This window comes from Canis lupus, chromosome 5 (assembly GCF_011100685.1).
Source record: "Canis lupus familiaris isolate Mischka breed German Shepherd chromosome 5, alternate assembly UU_Cfam_GSD_1.0, whole genome shotgun sequence".
NCBI classification, from domain to species: domain Eukaryota; kingdom Metazoa; phylum Chordata; class Mammalia; order Carnivora; family Canidae; genus Canis; species Canis lupus.
Genome location: NC_049226.1, coordinates 30367596 through 30380701, shown reverse-complemented (window position 1 = coordinate 30380701; position 13106 = coordinate 30367596). Strand labels below are relative to the sequence as shown.

The following is a 13106-nucleotide window of genomic DNA, read 5'->3' as shown; positions in this document are numbered from 1 at the left end:
TGTTGGTGCACTCTGCCATTGGTGATCTTGGCGGGGAGCAGCAGGGGGACACAAGCCCTGTTCCTGGATGAGCGGGAGTGGACAGGTGGGTGTCCACAGGTGACAGAACTGCCACAACTGCTGCTTCACGCGGTGCCATCGTGGACTGTTTCAGCTGCTCCTTCGTCCATCCCTCCTTCTCTCAGCAGGGTGGGCAAGCTGAGACAGTGCGGCTGGAAGGCAGACCGGGTGTAAACATAGAATGATTGAATCTTGAAGGATGTGCTTGCTGCTGCGGGTGCGCCTCTCCGGTGCGTTCCACTTCATGGCTTTTGTGCTTGTCTCTAGAAAGTGATCTTCAAGGCTGGCCCCCGGCTGCAGTTCCTCTTTCACTCTGACAGCAGTAACAATGAGTGGGGTTACAAATTCACCGTCACCGCCTATGGCCTGCCCGATGTGGCCGTGTCCTGGGCCCTGGATTTACAGCTGCTCGTTTGCCGGCTGATGGGACGCCTCGCTGCCCAGTGCATGGCGCTCAAGTCTGCGCACCGTGAGTCTCAGGCGCGTTGGCTCCACACAAGGGCAGGGTGGAGGCGTGTACAGGGCGCCCTTGCAGGCCCTGTGCACCAGACCCTGCACTGCGTCTGCTCAGCGCTGTTGCCCTGAAGCGTCTTGACGCACACTTGGGCACGTACCCCTGAGGGTGCTTAGGCTCCCCTGTCTGGAGCGCAGCCTGGGCAGGGGCTGGTTTTTAGCAGCACGGTCATCTCTTTTTGTTAGTGACATTTAGAAGGCAGAAATAGAATAAACCGTATATCCTTTAATCACATGAATACTTATGTTAAATACGGAAACGTGGATTTTGTCTTTTTTGGTTTTTTTTTGGATTTTGTCTTAAAGTGATTTTTTTCAACTTAGTTATTAAGTACATCCAAGAAGCAAGAACTATAGAATGAAACTTTCTAGTATGTTTTATTTCATTTCTGGAGATTTTTTGTCTGTAAAAGGAAAATACAGAAATTGCATAATGGAGAAAGATCAAGGAGAAGAGCCATTCCTGGTGCTAACACTTAACATTTTCACATATTCCCATATAGTCTTTGCTATCTAGTCATAAACACGTGTGGGTGGGTGTTTAATTCTTCTTCTTTTTTTTTTTTTTTGAACAAATGTAAGTTTATGAATTGCAAAAACTTCTCCATCATTGAGCACGTGTGCCCAGCCTGCAGTTACTCCCTGGTGGTGGCCCTCACATCCCTTCATCTACCTGACCGGGATTGCAGGGGTGCCTGTGACAGGCTGTCCCACAGTAGGGCCGCGCTTCCGGGCACCCTCTTGGTGGGGGTGCGTTTGGGGTGCATGTCCATGAAGCAGCACAGCTAGCTCTGTGCTGGCAGGTGGGGGTGGATACCCTGCACGTCCGCAGGATGCCCACATAGTCGAGACCTTCTTTTGGTTGGCCCACCAACCTTAGTGTCCCAGGGAAAGCATGGGGCTCTCACCAGCCGCCTTCTCTTTCCAGAGTTTGGAGGCGACATGGCAGTGGCTCCAGCAAAAATGGCGTTGGTCCTGAACTCTCCGCTGTGGAAACCTGTTTTCAGGCATCAGTTGAGTCCAGAGTTGGGATTAGCAGTGAGCTGGCCCACGCACCTGCACCAGGATAGTAAGGAGGTATTTATGTCTTTCTCCTTGGAGCACAGTCTGTTTGCTGATGGCTCCTGCTCCCAGTGACGAACCCTTGTGTTTGCGTCATCTTCACCCCCCTCAGCTGTTGGTGCTCTGATGGCACATGCCATCCCTTGTTCATGTGGTATCTGCATCACATGTGGCACGTTCCGGTTGGCAGTGGTGTTCAGACCCAGCGAGCAGTAAGTGCTCAGGAAATCTGGCTAGGTCGCTGGATGGGTCCAGTGAGTGTGTTCCCAGCACCTGCTGAGTTAACGGTTCATGCTGCACCTTCTGTTCCCCATGGAACAGCAGCACCCTGCCTGGGCTGGACAGGTCTGCCTATGGTCTCTGTTCCGTACCCCCTGTCTCCGTCTCTGCCCTGCACTCTGATCTGGCTCCTTCCCTTGGCCACGTCACTCGGGCAGCCAAGAATCAGGGGCTCTTCCATGGGCTCTGTTATGTTTGGCTCCCTCACACCCTGCCTTGCTCTGGCTCCCTGTGGCCCGCTGTCTTCTCCAGCTGCACCCTGGCCTCCTTGCTGGGCCTCATCCCCTTCCTCCCTGGAAAGTAGGCTTTCCTCGGGCTCTCTCCCCTGTCCCACAGCTGCCGACACTTTATCCTGTCCCTTCTCTTGTGCTGTTACACCTGTGTAGAACCTCCCTGCACCTCTGTCTGGAGCCCCGGTGCTTCTTGGGCTCCACTCCCGTGCCTCTGTCCTCCCATTAGGTAGTCTGTGTCAGGAGTGGCAAGCCAGGACGTGTCCCTTCCCTGGCCACTCGCTGCTGTCACTGTGCATCCTGTGTTCCTTGGTGCTGAACCATGGCTCCCCATCTTGTTCTCATTTCTCCTGCCCAGTTGGCCGCCACTCCATGGACTTTCCCAGGGTGCATCCAGCTCCTCCCGTCTCCCCTGACTGCATCTTCCTCCAGGCCCTCTTCCTGCACTTGCAGTGTGCAAGGTTACCTTGGGACCTACTAGGGGTTTTTAACCACCGAATACCTTGTTAACCTGCCGCCAAGCACCATTCATGGCTCCCGTTGCCCACAGGGTGAAGTCTGGGCTCCTCAGGGTGGTGGCTGAGCTCTGTCCAGTGTCCTTTCGCCTTACCTCTCTGCCTCTAGTTCCCACCACTCCCCAGCTACACCTCAGGCTGGGTCAGCATCTCCACCAAATCCTAATTTCTGCTCACGATTTTGTTCCTCAGTGGGCAGAGCTGCTCAGTGTTCAGGGTCCAGCCCAAAGCCCACACCCTCCAGGAGGCTTCTCTTTACCACCAGAGCCTGTTAGGAGCTCTCTCCCACCAGCTCCCAGCACGGGCCGATGCCTCCTGGCACTTGGCCCTCGGGTACCTTCTGTTCCGCAGTGGCGCTATTGTTCATGCTCTTAGGTGCTTTATTTAGGTTTGCCTTGTCTTTAAACCCACGTATCTGTCTGGTTACTGTCCTTCTGCTTAGGCTTAGTCGGTGTCCCATGAGCTTTGTTGTTAGAATGACTGTGTTAAACGTATGTGTTGTTTTTTTCCAGGTCAAGAACATCCCCGATGATCCCTGCCACCACTTTCTTCTTGAGTTTGCACAGTCAGACCCTGCCCAGAACTTCTGTGGGCCATTTTCAGAACTTTTCAAAGGATTCATACAGGCATGTAGAAAACAGGCCCCAAAGACAGATATAGTTGCTGGTTCCACTATTGATCAAGCTGTGAACGCCACCTTTGCTGCTCTGGTGTGTCGTACTCCAGGCTTATATGAGAAGCTGCAAAAATATGGTAACTTATACTACAGGGAATATTTCTGATCTGAAGGCCAGTTGCTAAGTTTTAAGAAAGCCTATCTTTTGTGAACATTTTAAAACAAACATTTCTACAACTGTAGACCTCATCTGGTTAAGTCCTACTCTGCCAGTCAGAAGATTCGTGACTAGTTTATAGTTAGTGGATCGTCCTCTATGGCAAGTAGCCTTGAGTTTCCTAACCAGGTCACTTCTTTCTCCAAAATTCATGTGGAAAACTGCCCAGAAGTTTAACAGAAGGAGACTGTAACTTGGGTTATAGTCTCAGGCAAAAACTAGAAGTTGTGCAGCTTCGGGTTGATCAAACGAGCTCTCTGCACCTTCGTACCTATGTCTGTAAACTTGGGAGTTGGAAGCTCTACCCTTCTCACAGATGCCGGTTAAACTCTGAGTTGTTTAGGTGATTCAGTATGCTGATAGCCAAGGAAGGAAACATCTTCACTCTTAGCTTTAAAGCCTTGTAGCTTTTATAGGCTTCCTGGTTGGTAGCCAGCTCCCCACCATCTGTTCCTCCCATCCCCCCCAGAGAGATGCTTCTGCTACTCACGTGCGCGCGCGCGCGCGCGCGCGCGCGTGTGTGTGTCGCCAGCAGGCTGCAGGAACCACAGGAGGGATGGCCTCTCTCTCTTCATCATCTCTCATGGGGAAACATTATAGACCCTACTTAGGGATGAGATAGGGCTTTTCCCAAGCACTTTGGCGGGGTGTGTGTTCTTTCCATGATGCAGATGTGAGGAGCAGATGGTAATTATTACAGTGACGACCATTGCTGCCCTGTGCCACTGAGGTCTTTAGGTCTCACATTGCAGAGTTTATTTCCTGATTTCTAAAACATCTCCATTAATCCTGCTTCCCAAGCTTTACTATTTCCTTGAAGAAGCTGCTCAGATAAAACCTATATTGAGGCATGAGTGGTTTATGAAAACAAGTGTTCTATGGAAGAGTGTGTCTCTGCCAGGGAGTGGAGGATCTGCCAGGTTTTTTGTTTTGTTTTGTTTTTTGACCTGCCAGGTTTTTAAAGAAATCCAATATATGTTTTCATGATCAAATTATAGCAAGAGACCTGTGCAGTCTTTGTTGTTTACCTGTGGGAACTCTCAGGAGATAGATGAAAACCTTGTGAGTTAAAGCTGAGAAAGTTTCTGGCTGGTGGCGAGCTCCCAGCTTCTTTTCAGATTATGTTCCTGTATCACATCCCTAATTTCAGGGGCGAAACTCACAGTCTGATGTGGAAACTAGAAACACTTGGCTGAATACAGGTTGTTTCCAGAATAACCTGCCACTGGGGCTTTGGAAGCACAGCTGGTCTGCGTGTTCCAGGGCTGTTTGTGAGTCCTGCCGGGCGGAGCTGCTTGAGCTTCTCAGTGCTATGTTTGAGTGCCTGGGGTGCAGCCCCGCACCTCACACCTGCACAGAAAGCAGCCCTCGCACTGTGCCTTGGGTCTGCAGAGAGCTTCACGCTTTTCTGGTGTATCATCCTCTGGTTTTTACAAGCCAAGTAAGGAGTGGGCCTCAGAGGTCTTTCTATTAAACAGACAACTTTGTTATTTTTCTGATCATGAAAAAATTACCCATTCATGTAGAAACTTATAAAGTATAGGAAAGCTTAATATAATTATCAGTTATAATCTGACCATTTGAAGGGTGCATCTGTTAACATTTTTCTGTGTATCTACCTGGCCTTTTTACCTGGGCATATTTGTGTGGTATATATAGCTGTATATGCATCGTAGATGTGTGTGTATATACATATACATATATTTACACACACACATCATGTTTTTAATATGTATGTTCTTTTTAAATAGGTAACTTTGTGTTTATATGGTTTCAAAAACAGTCTTTTTTACTTTATACTATGAACTTTCTTCATGTCAGTAATTATTTTTTACCTGCACATAATCTGTTTTACTTTTAATATTTTTCACTTTCATATTTTTACTTTAAATATTTTACTCCATTTAATAGTATGTCCATTTCAGATGTTCACTTGAAAAGAGTTAGTTTGCAGTGACACAAAGAACCTGTGCCAGGTACTTGTGACTTAATTGATCCCCCCCCCGCCCCCCCCCCCCAAGCCTCGTACCACCCGTGGTGTATGAGCCTCAGGGGAAAGACTATTTCTCTGTGTTGGGAGATTTAGAAGCTACTTTGTGTGTAGGTTGCACTACTGAACCGAATTAACTGAGTATGATCTCATCGTCTCTCCTTTCCCCAGTAAACAGTGGAGGCAACACAGCCCTGAGCGAGGACTTTGCACAGGTGTATTGCTTGGCAGATGGGATCCGAGTATGGATGGTAAGATGTGCTTTGCGATTTTTATGTTTTTTGAGTTGTCCCACCATGGTTTCATGCAGTTAAGGTAAGTAGCTCTCTTCTCAAGAATATAACTTTAGGAATTTTTTTTAACTAAAGTTCAGTGACATGAAAAGCTCTAAAATAACTTAGGATGCTTGAAATCGTGGTATGAGTGCTGAGAATGTTCAGAGAAAACAGGGCGCATGCCTGGAGCCCCCTAACACCCGTTAGCAACCCCAAGGCCACTCTGCGGGACCTCTTCAATCGGGAGGGAAAATTTTGCTGTAGGTACTGGGCAGGCGCTGATGGCTTTAGGCGGGTGTGAGGCTGGTCTCCAAGGAGAGGCCTTCCTACATTGTAGAAATGTAGTTCTGTAGCGTTGCTTATGGCAGCCATGCCATGGAGGAACATGTCCATGAGTAGGATGAGCAGAGAAACAGTAAGTTGTGTTACTGTGCAATACGACTCTACCATGTGAGGTGATTTGTATGATGCTGTCCTGTAGTGAGAGTGAAAGAGGTGAAGTGTGTGTGTCAGCTCACACAAGATGAGCAGAAGCCAGTCTTAGAGGAACCCATGAATACGTTTTATCTTGTGTGAAGTTTACACACAGCCCAAATCTGTGTCATGTTAGGTATATAAGTAGGTAGTAAAAGTGTACAAAGTCATGGAAATGATGAACATCAAACTCAGGAGAATCATTTTTTTTCTTGAGCGTGGAGAAGAATCCCTACGTATTTTCATTATGGTCCCGGTATTCACAATCATCTTGAGTGCTGTGTAGGAATGGGGAGGAGTCATGAAGTAATGGAGAGGATGGGCAATGAACTTGAGAGCAGGAGACCAGCTGCAGTTCTTAGATGAGCACAGCGGCTGCTCCTGGGTGTAGGATGGTCAGATTCTGTGGCTGGAGTGAGTCGTGCACGGTGGTGTGTCCCAAGACCCTTCCCATATTCCCGGTTTGGTGACTTGTCCCATTTGGTGGAAGCGTTGACCAGACTGGGGAAATGGCCTTTGATCTGGGAGTAGAGTGGGGTGAATTTGTTCTGGGGCCACACAGGTGATCTGAGACACCAGGCTGGAGAAGTCAGTGAACCTGGAAGAATCTAACTGGCTGGTGCTTCACAGAAATGTCAAAACAGAGGTACAGGTAGCTTCAGATCACTGGCAGTGGGGTTTCTTAATGTATGAGTTTACCCAGGAACCAGAGAGGCTTGACCAGGGACCACAATGATGAGAACGTAGTTGGTGCTCAGTATGTACAGGATAGGTAGGTGGAGACCGAGATGGACAGAGTCTCCCGAGAGAAACTAAAAGGTGTTGTCAGAATGGTAAAAGGAGGGTCAGGGCAGTGTTGATGAGACACTAAGGTAATAGTAGCAGTTTAAGAAAAAGAGATTCTGATAAAGCCGCCTACCACAGATGCTTGAAGCAGAAGAATTTGGCAGTTGACGAGGCACAGCATAGATTGTGCCTCTGCTTTAGGGTAGGACAGACTGCTGATGGCTAAATGCGATGCCAGCCTTCTCTCTCAGACCTTGGCCTCCCAGACGTCACACATGGCTTGTGCTTGGGCTATGAGCACTGTGGCGCACAGCATGACCATCACCTGTGCTGCTACCAGGAGCACTGCTCACTGCCCGGCAGGCCCAGCCTCACTTACACAGGTCCCCTCACACAGGGTAGAATGGAGATCAGATTGTGGTCCAGTGTGTACCAACCTGGGTGGGGAACCCCAGTCAGTCCCTGCACTGCTCTAGAGCTCCTCTGCTCTGTCTGTACCAGGTCGGCTTTAGATAAGGGCCCCTCCAGCCCCAGTGTTCTACTTTTTTTTTTTTTTTTTTTTAAGATTTTATTTATTTATTTATTTGAGAGAGTGGGAGAGTATGAGCAGGGTGAGGAAGCAAACTCCCTGCTGAGCCCGGAGCCTGATGGGGTACTTAATCTCACGACCCTGAGATCATGACCGGAGTTGAAATCAAGAGTTGATCGCATAACCGACTAAGCCTCCCAGATGCCCCATGATTTTTTAAGTAATAGGATCTGGGGTACCCCCACCCCCCGCCTCCGACAATGCATAGTTGAAAAGAAGACTGCTTCAAAGCCTGGATTCCTTCTAGGAAAAACCACACAGCTCCACCCCATGTCCTCAGCAGCGGGATAGTAATTGTACAGTTTTCTGTGCTTTGAAGTCCTTGTGTGGCTGCTCATGCAGTCCGCCCTCCACAGTGTAATCGTGTGGCTCCAACTTTGCCCCCCAGCTGGAGATGAAGCAGAAGTCATTGATGAACCTGGGGAATGAGGCAGAAGAAAAGCATGGCCCGGAAGCTGCCGAGGCAAACCCTGAGAGCCTGGGTGAGTGTGCTGAGCCTTCTGTTACATGTCCTGGGAAACCGGAGGCCTGTCTTGGGGGTGATTTTAGTTGAAGGTGTGTTGACCTATGGAAAGTACTGCAGGAGCTAGATGTGGTTTCTACGGATGGGTCACAAATAGAAAATGCCAGAGAGTCACTGTTTTCTAACATGATCCAGACAGAGCACTTGTCTCACAAGTGAGAGGCATCAAGTGCTTTTGACCTACATCTTATTGTGTTTTTGTTTTTTATATTTTAAAAATTGTTTTTAAAGGGAAGCCCCAGTGGCTTAGCAGTTTAGCGCTGCCTTTGGCTCGGGGCATGATCCTAGAGACCCGGGATCGAGTCCCACGTCAGGCTCCCTGCATGGAGCCTGCTTCTCCCTCTGCCTGTGTCTCTGCCTCTCTTTCTCTCTGTGTCTTTCATGAATAAATAAATAAAATCTTTTAAAAAAACTAAAATAAAAAAATAAAAAGATTTTATTTGACAGAGAAAGTGCTCAACCACAAGCAGGGGGAGTGGCAGGCAGAAGGAGAGGGAGAAGCAGGCTCCCTGCTCAGCAGGCAGCCCAATGAGGGACTTGATCCCAGGACCCTGGGATGATGACCTGAGCCAAAGGCAGACGCTTCACCGACTGAACCACCCAGGAACCCCTCTTGTTACGTTTTTAAAGTGTGCTCTCACTGAATATTCAGTGAGATTAAGGAATTACGGTTAATGTCTTAGTGATATCATAGTTCTGTTAGAAACTATTACTATTTTAGAAAAATGCTAAAGTTTTTAGATGAAAGTATGGTGCCTGCAATCTGCATGGCAATAAACCAGGGAGAGGGTGGCTGGTGAAAGGAGACAGGGTCAGGTGTGCATGATGGGTCCTTATAGTCTTTTCTCTCTGTATGTTAGAAAATGTCCACAACAGAGGCACCTGGGTAGCTCAGTCAGTTGAGCAGCCAACTCTTGATTTTAGCTCAGGTCGTGATCCCAGGGTCATAGGACCAAACCCTGTGTTGGGCTCGCTGCTCAGCAGGAAGTCTGGAGATTCTCATACCACCCCCCACCCCCCACTCCTCCCCTCACTCACGTATACTCTCTCCTTCCTTTTCTCTCAAATAAATAAATAAAATATTTTTTTTAAAAAGGGAAGAAAACAGAGCTGGGAAAGTTTTGATTTGTATATGACATAGAAGTTTGTTTTCCTCAGAAGATGCATATGCCACTTTTTTAATGGAAGTATTTCTTGTCCTAAATTGTAGAGTTTTGGGACATCTGGGCAGCTCAGTGGTTGAGCATCTGCCTTCGGCTCAGGGCATGATCCCCAGGTCCTGGGATCAAGTCCCGCATCAGGCTCCCCGCAGGGAGCCTGCTTCTCCCTCTGTCTGGGTCTCTGCCTCTCTCTGTGTCTCTCATGGATAAATAAATAATAAGGTCTTAAAAAAAAAAAAGTAAGTTGAATTTTGACTTTTTTCCATGCTTTCTTTGCTTTCTGCATTTAGCAAAAGAGTGTATTCAGAAGAGTCTTCTGTTACTACGATTTTTGCCCATGGGAGTAAGTTCAAAAGAAAGCTGTGACAAGCTGGTGGCTGCAGTAGAAACAGATCACCTGCAGCCCTGCGACAGGTGCCCAAGGACGAGCTCTGTGGTGGAGGAGCATTTCCAGGCCTCGGAGTCTCCCATGGACACAGGCACCCTTGCCGCAAGCAGTGGGGGTCCTAGCTCAGATGTGCCGCTGAAGCTGCTGCCCAGCGGTGGCCCCCCTGCCACTGAGGTGTCCTTTGCCACTGCTGAAGAGCCCTCTTCACCTTCCGCTCCTGCCCGGCGGCCTCCCTTCACCCGAGGGCGACTTCGACTGCTCTCCTTCCGGTCAGTGGAGGAGGCCAGACCCGTGCCCACCGTGAAGGAGAAATACCCCGTGCTGAAGGATGTCCTGGACTTCATTAAGGACCAGTCCCTCTCTCATGAGAGGTGAGCCGGGCAGTGCCCTCCCCTCCCTGGGCCAGTCAGGGGCTTCACGTTCATGCTGAGGGAGGGGTCAGGATTTGTTTTAGAACCTTCAAGATGAAGTTGGGTGATTCTTTCTTGTAAAGAAGTATTTTTTCACTGAAGGTTTGTACCTTATACTGTACGTAAATTGTATCTCAGTAAGGTACTACTAGGATAAAAAAAAAATTTTGTTTTGGAGGATGCCATTTACAAATGTGTCTTATTTTAATCCTGGGATAAATTTAGGATTTGAGATTTTCTGACAAAATATCTGTCAGCGGGCTTGCATCTCCAGAAGTATTGCATGTTTTAATTTCCTGCCTTAAGAATTAAAACTTTGTCTCTGTGGGGCAGTAAAAATATCACAGTTCTTTTTTAACTAATGAATTAGTTTGGGCTGTTGATATGAGCTGTCCCTGTTGCTGCTGAGCGCTGAACGTAACAGACGGGTGCTGGACCGCCCTCCCAGGAGCAGCTCCGCGTTTCCGTGCTGCAATCGTGGGTTCTCTCGGAGGCCCTGACTGTCTTCTGTCTTCAGTGTCGTAAAGGTTCTTGCCTTGAGGAAAGCTCAAGCTCAGAGCATCCTGGAGGTCCTGAGGATCATTCAGTACTGCACGGAGTCTCTGGGACGGCCTCATTGCTTCCACCCGCCGTGTATACTTTTCCTGATGGAGCTTCTCACCTGCCAGAAAGAGTTTACCAAGTAAGGATCAATTACAGATCTGCCAGGAAAACAGGGCTCATTTCAGAGAAATCCTGACGATTGTCTTTAATTAGTGACTATTATTTCCACATAGGATACAAATTTATGTTTTTGGCCAATTCTTTCATCCTAAGGAGAAATGGGTTCTATCCTTTTAGTAAATAAATACCAGAAATCTGTTTATTTCTCCTGGTGAGTTTTTCAGCTTTATTTTACCAGACAGCAAGGATTGTGTTCCCTGGGTGCCCACACTTCTGAAAGCCGTGAGCTATGTAGAATTTTCTTTTACAGTAAGGATATTAATCTGAGTACCTCACAAGATTGTTCTAATAGCAACTCTATTTCCTGAGCATTGACTGCCCGGCACTGTTCTAGGTGATGCAGGTGCAGCGGTGGACAAGGCAGACGAAATTCTTTTTCTAAGGGGCTTGTTCTGTTGAGGAGAGACAGATGGTCAAAGAAATCCATCCATCCATATAATGTGCCCATCCCAGACATGTGGTGACTTAGTCTGGGTGGTCAGGGAGCAGGCTGGGAAGTCCCCCTGTGAACAAAGAGATGAATGACCAATGAGCTTAGAGGGTAGAGCACTGGAGGCAGAAGGAACCGTGCCCCCAAGGTGGGGGCTTGTCCCCAGGAAGTGAACTAAAGCCAGTGTGCCTGTGTGAGGGGGGACAGCAGGAGACCAGCTCAGGAAATGAGTTGGGGCTCAGATGATGTAAGTCTTTGTAGGACAGGATTTTAGGTGTTTGGATTTTGTCCTGAGTTGTAGATGGGAGATCCCTGGGGAATCCTAAGCTCACAAGGAACACGCTGCATTTTACGTTTATGAAAGATGTTTCTGGCTACTCTGGGAAAGTGTGGATGGAAGCACACAGTCGGGAAATGGCTCAGCCGGCCAGGCAGGAGGTGGGGGGGCTCTGGACCCTGTAATAGTCCTGGAGATGGAGAGAAACAGGGGCACGCAGGATCTGCTTTGGAGGTAGAGTTGCCAGGATGCACGAAGGGTTGGGCATAGAGTGGAGATGGAAGGAACCGGGACAAAGGAGCAGCTGGGTCTTGGCTGCAGTGGTTGTTGGATGGTGATGCATCTTACTGAGGGCAAGAGAATGGAAGGAACAGCTTGGCGTGTTAAGTTTGAGCTGCTTCTTTCACATCCAAATCAAGGTTCCAGAGGACAGAGTTAAGGGTCTGAGGTTCTGGAGAGAAGCCAGGGTAGGGATAGAGTTTGCACACTGTCTGCGTGTAGCTGGTCTTTGCAGCCACGAGACTGGATGATCAGGACAGAGCACAGAGGTGGCCAGGAATGGGCCCAGGACTGAGCTGAGGGACACTTCTGTGTGCAGAGCTCAGGCAGAGGAAGAGGCCATCAAGATCCAAAACCAGGGGCTGGAGGTGGGGCCAAGGCCAAGACAAGGACATGCCAGCGTATCAAATGCTGATGTAGGAGCTTGTGCCAGATAAGGACACACTGGGTTTGTCTGCGGTCCTCTGGGAGCCACAGGGCCGAGCGCCCAGCTGGACTGGCTTGAGTGGAAGATGGGTTGGGGGGGGGTGGAGGGGCAAACAACCACTTCAAGGACTCTGGCCTTAGGTGGAAGCAGAGGGAAAGGCAGAATTGCAGGGGCGCCGCTGAGGGTTTTTGAGAGGTGTTAGCACGTGTCCACACACTGGTGGGAAAGTCCCAGACTCACAGAGTGCAGGAAGAGGACACGGCTGGTTGCAGATGCAGAGGGTCAGTGTGGACAGGGCCAGGGCGACCATCTGGTGGCAGGAGCGGTGCGGCGCACGGAGAAGCAGGCCGGTTGGTGGGTTCAATGGCGCAGAGATGGGGCCTGTGTGGTCCTTCTGTTTTTTAAAAATAAAATAACATAGTCGTCAGTTAAAAAGGAAGGGTTGGGAAAAGTAGTGGCGGTTTATGGAGAGGCAGGAAGGCTGCCAACAGGGATGCACAGCGGGAAAGCCAGCCCATGGGCCTGGCAGTTTGAGTGCTGCCCTGCGCCCCGTGGTGTATAGCGGTGCCCGTCAGCCTCTCGGCCTCCTCCAGCAGCATGACGTTGCATACAACGGCAGGGTTTCTCAGGCCAGCCTTGGAGGGAAGAAGCAGTGGGGAGTGGGCACCTGTTAGGGCCAGGAGACCTCCACTGGCTACACTCAAGTTGGGATTTCAGAAGTCCTGCCATCACTGTGGGGACAAGGTCAAGGATGGGACAGCCTTTGGAATGGAGGAGGTCCCTGGAGGTAACCATGGATGTCTAAGTCTCCCGGGTGCCAAGGTCACAGGTGAGGGGAGAGTGGCAGGCCTGAGGGGCCTGGCTGAGTGAGCCAACGGGGTGG

At 49.3% G+C, this 13106-nt stretch overlaps 1 protein-coding gene across 3 annotated transcripts in view; it reads left to right on the top strand.

Annotated features, from left to right (window-relative positions):
- ZZEF1 (zinc finger ZZ-type and EF-hand domain containing 1) overlaps nt 1-13106 on the top strand; it is a 101204-nt gene that overhangs the window by 53375 nt on the left and 34723 nt on the right. For all 3 annotated transcript variants that reach the window (XM_038536383.1, XM_038536384.1, XM_038536385.1), the window contains 7 exons: nt 328-529; nt 1502-1650; nt 3172-3412; nt 5654-5733; nt 7995-8088; nt 9580-10048; nt 10605-10769. In XM_038536383.1, coding sequence (XP_038392311.1) covers nt 328-529; nt 1502-1650; nt 3172-3412; nt 5654-5733; nt 7995-8088; nt 9580-10048; nt 10605-10769 — 1400 coding nt within the window. The remainder of the gene's footprint in view (nt 1-327; nt 530-1501; nt 1651-3171; nt 3413-5653; nt 5734-7994; nt 8089-9579; nt 10049-10604; nt 10770-13106) is intronic.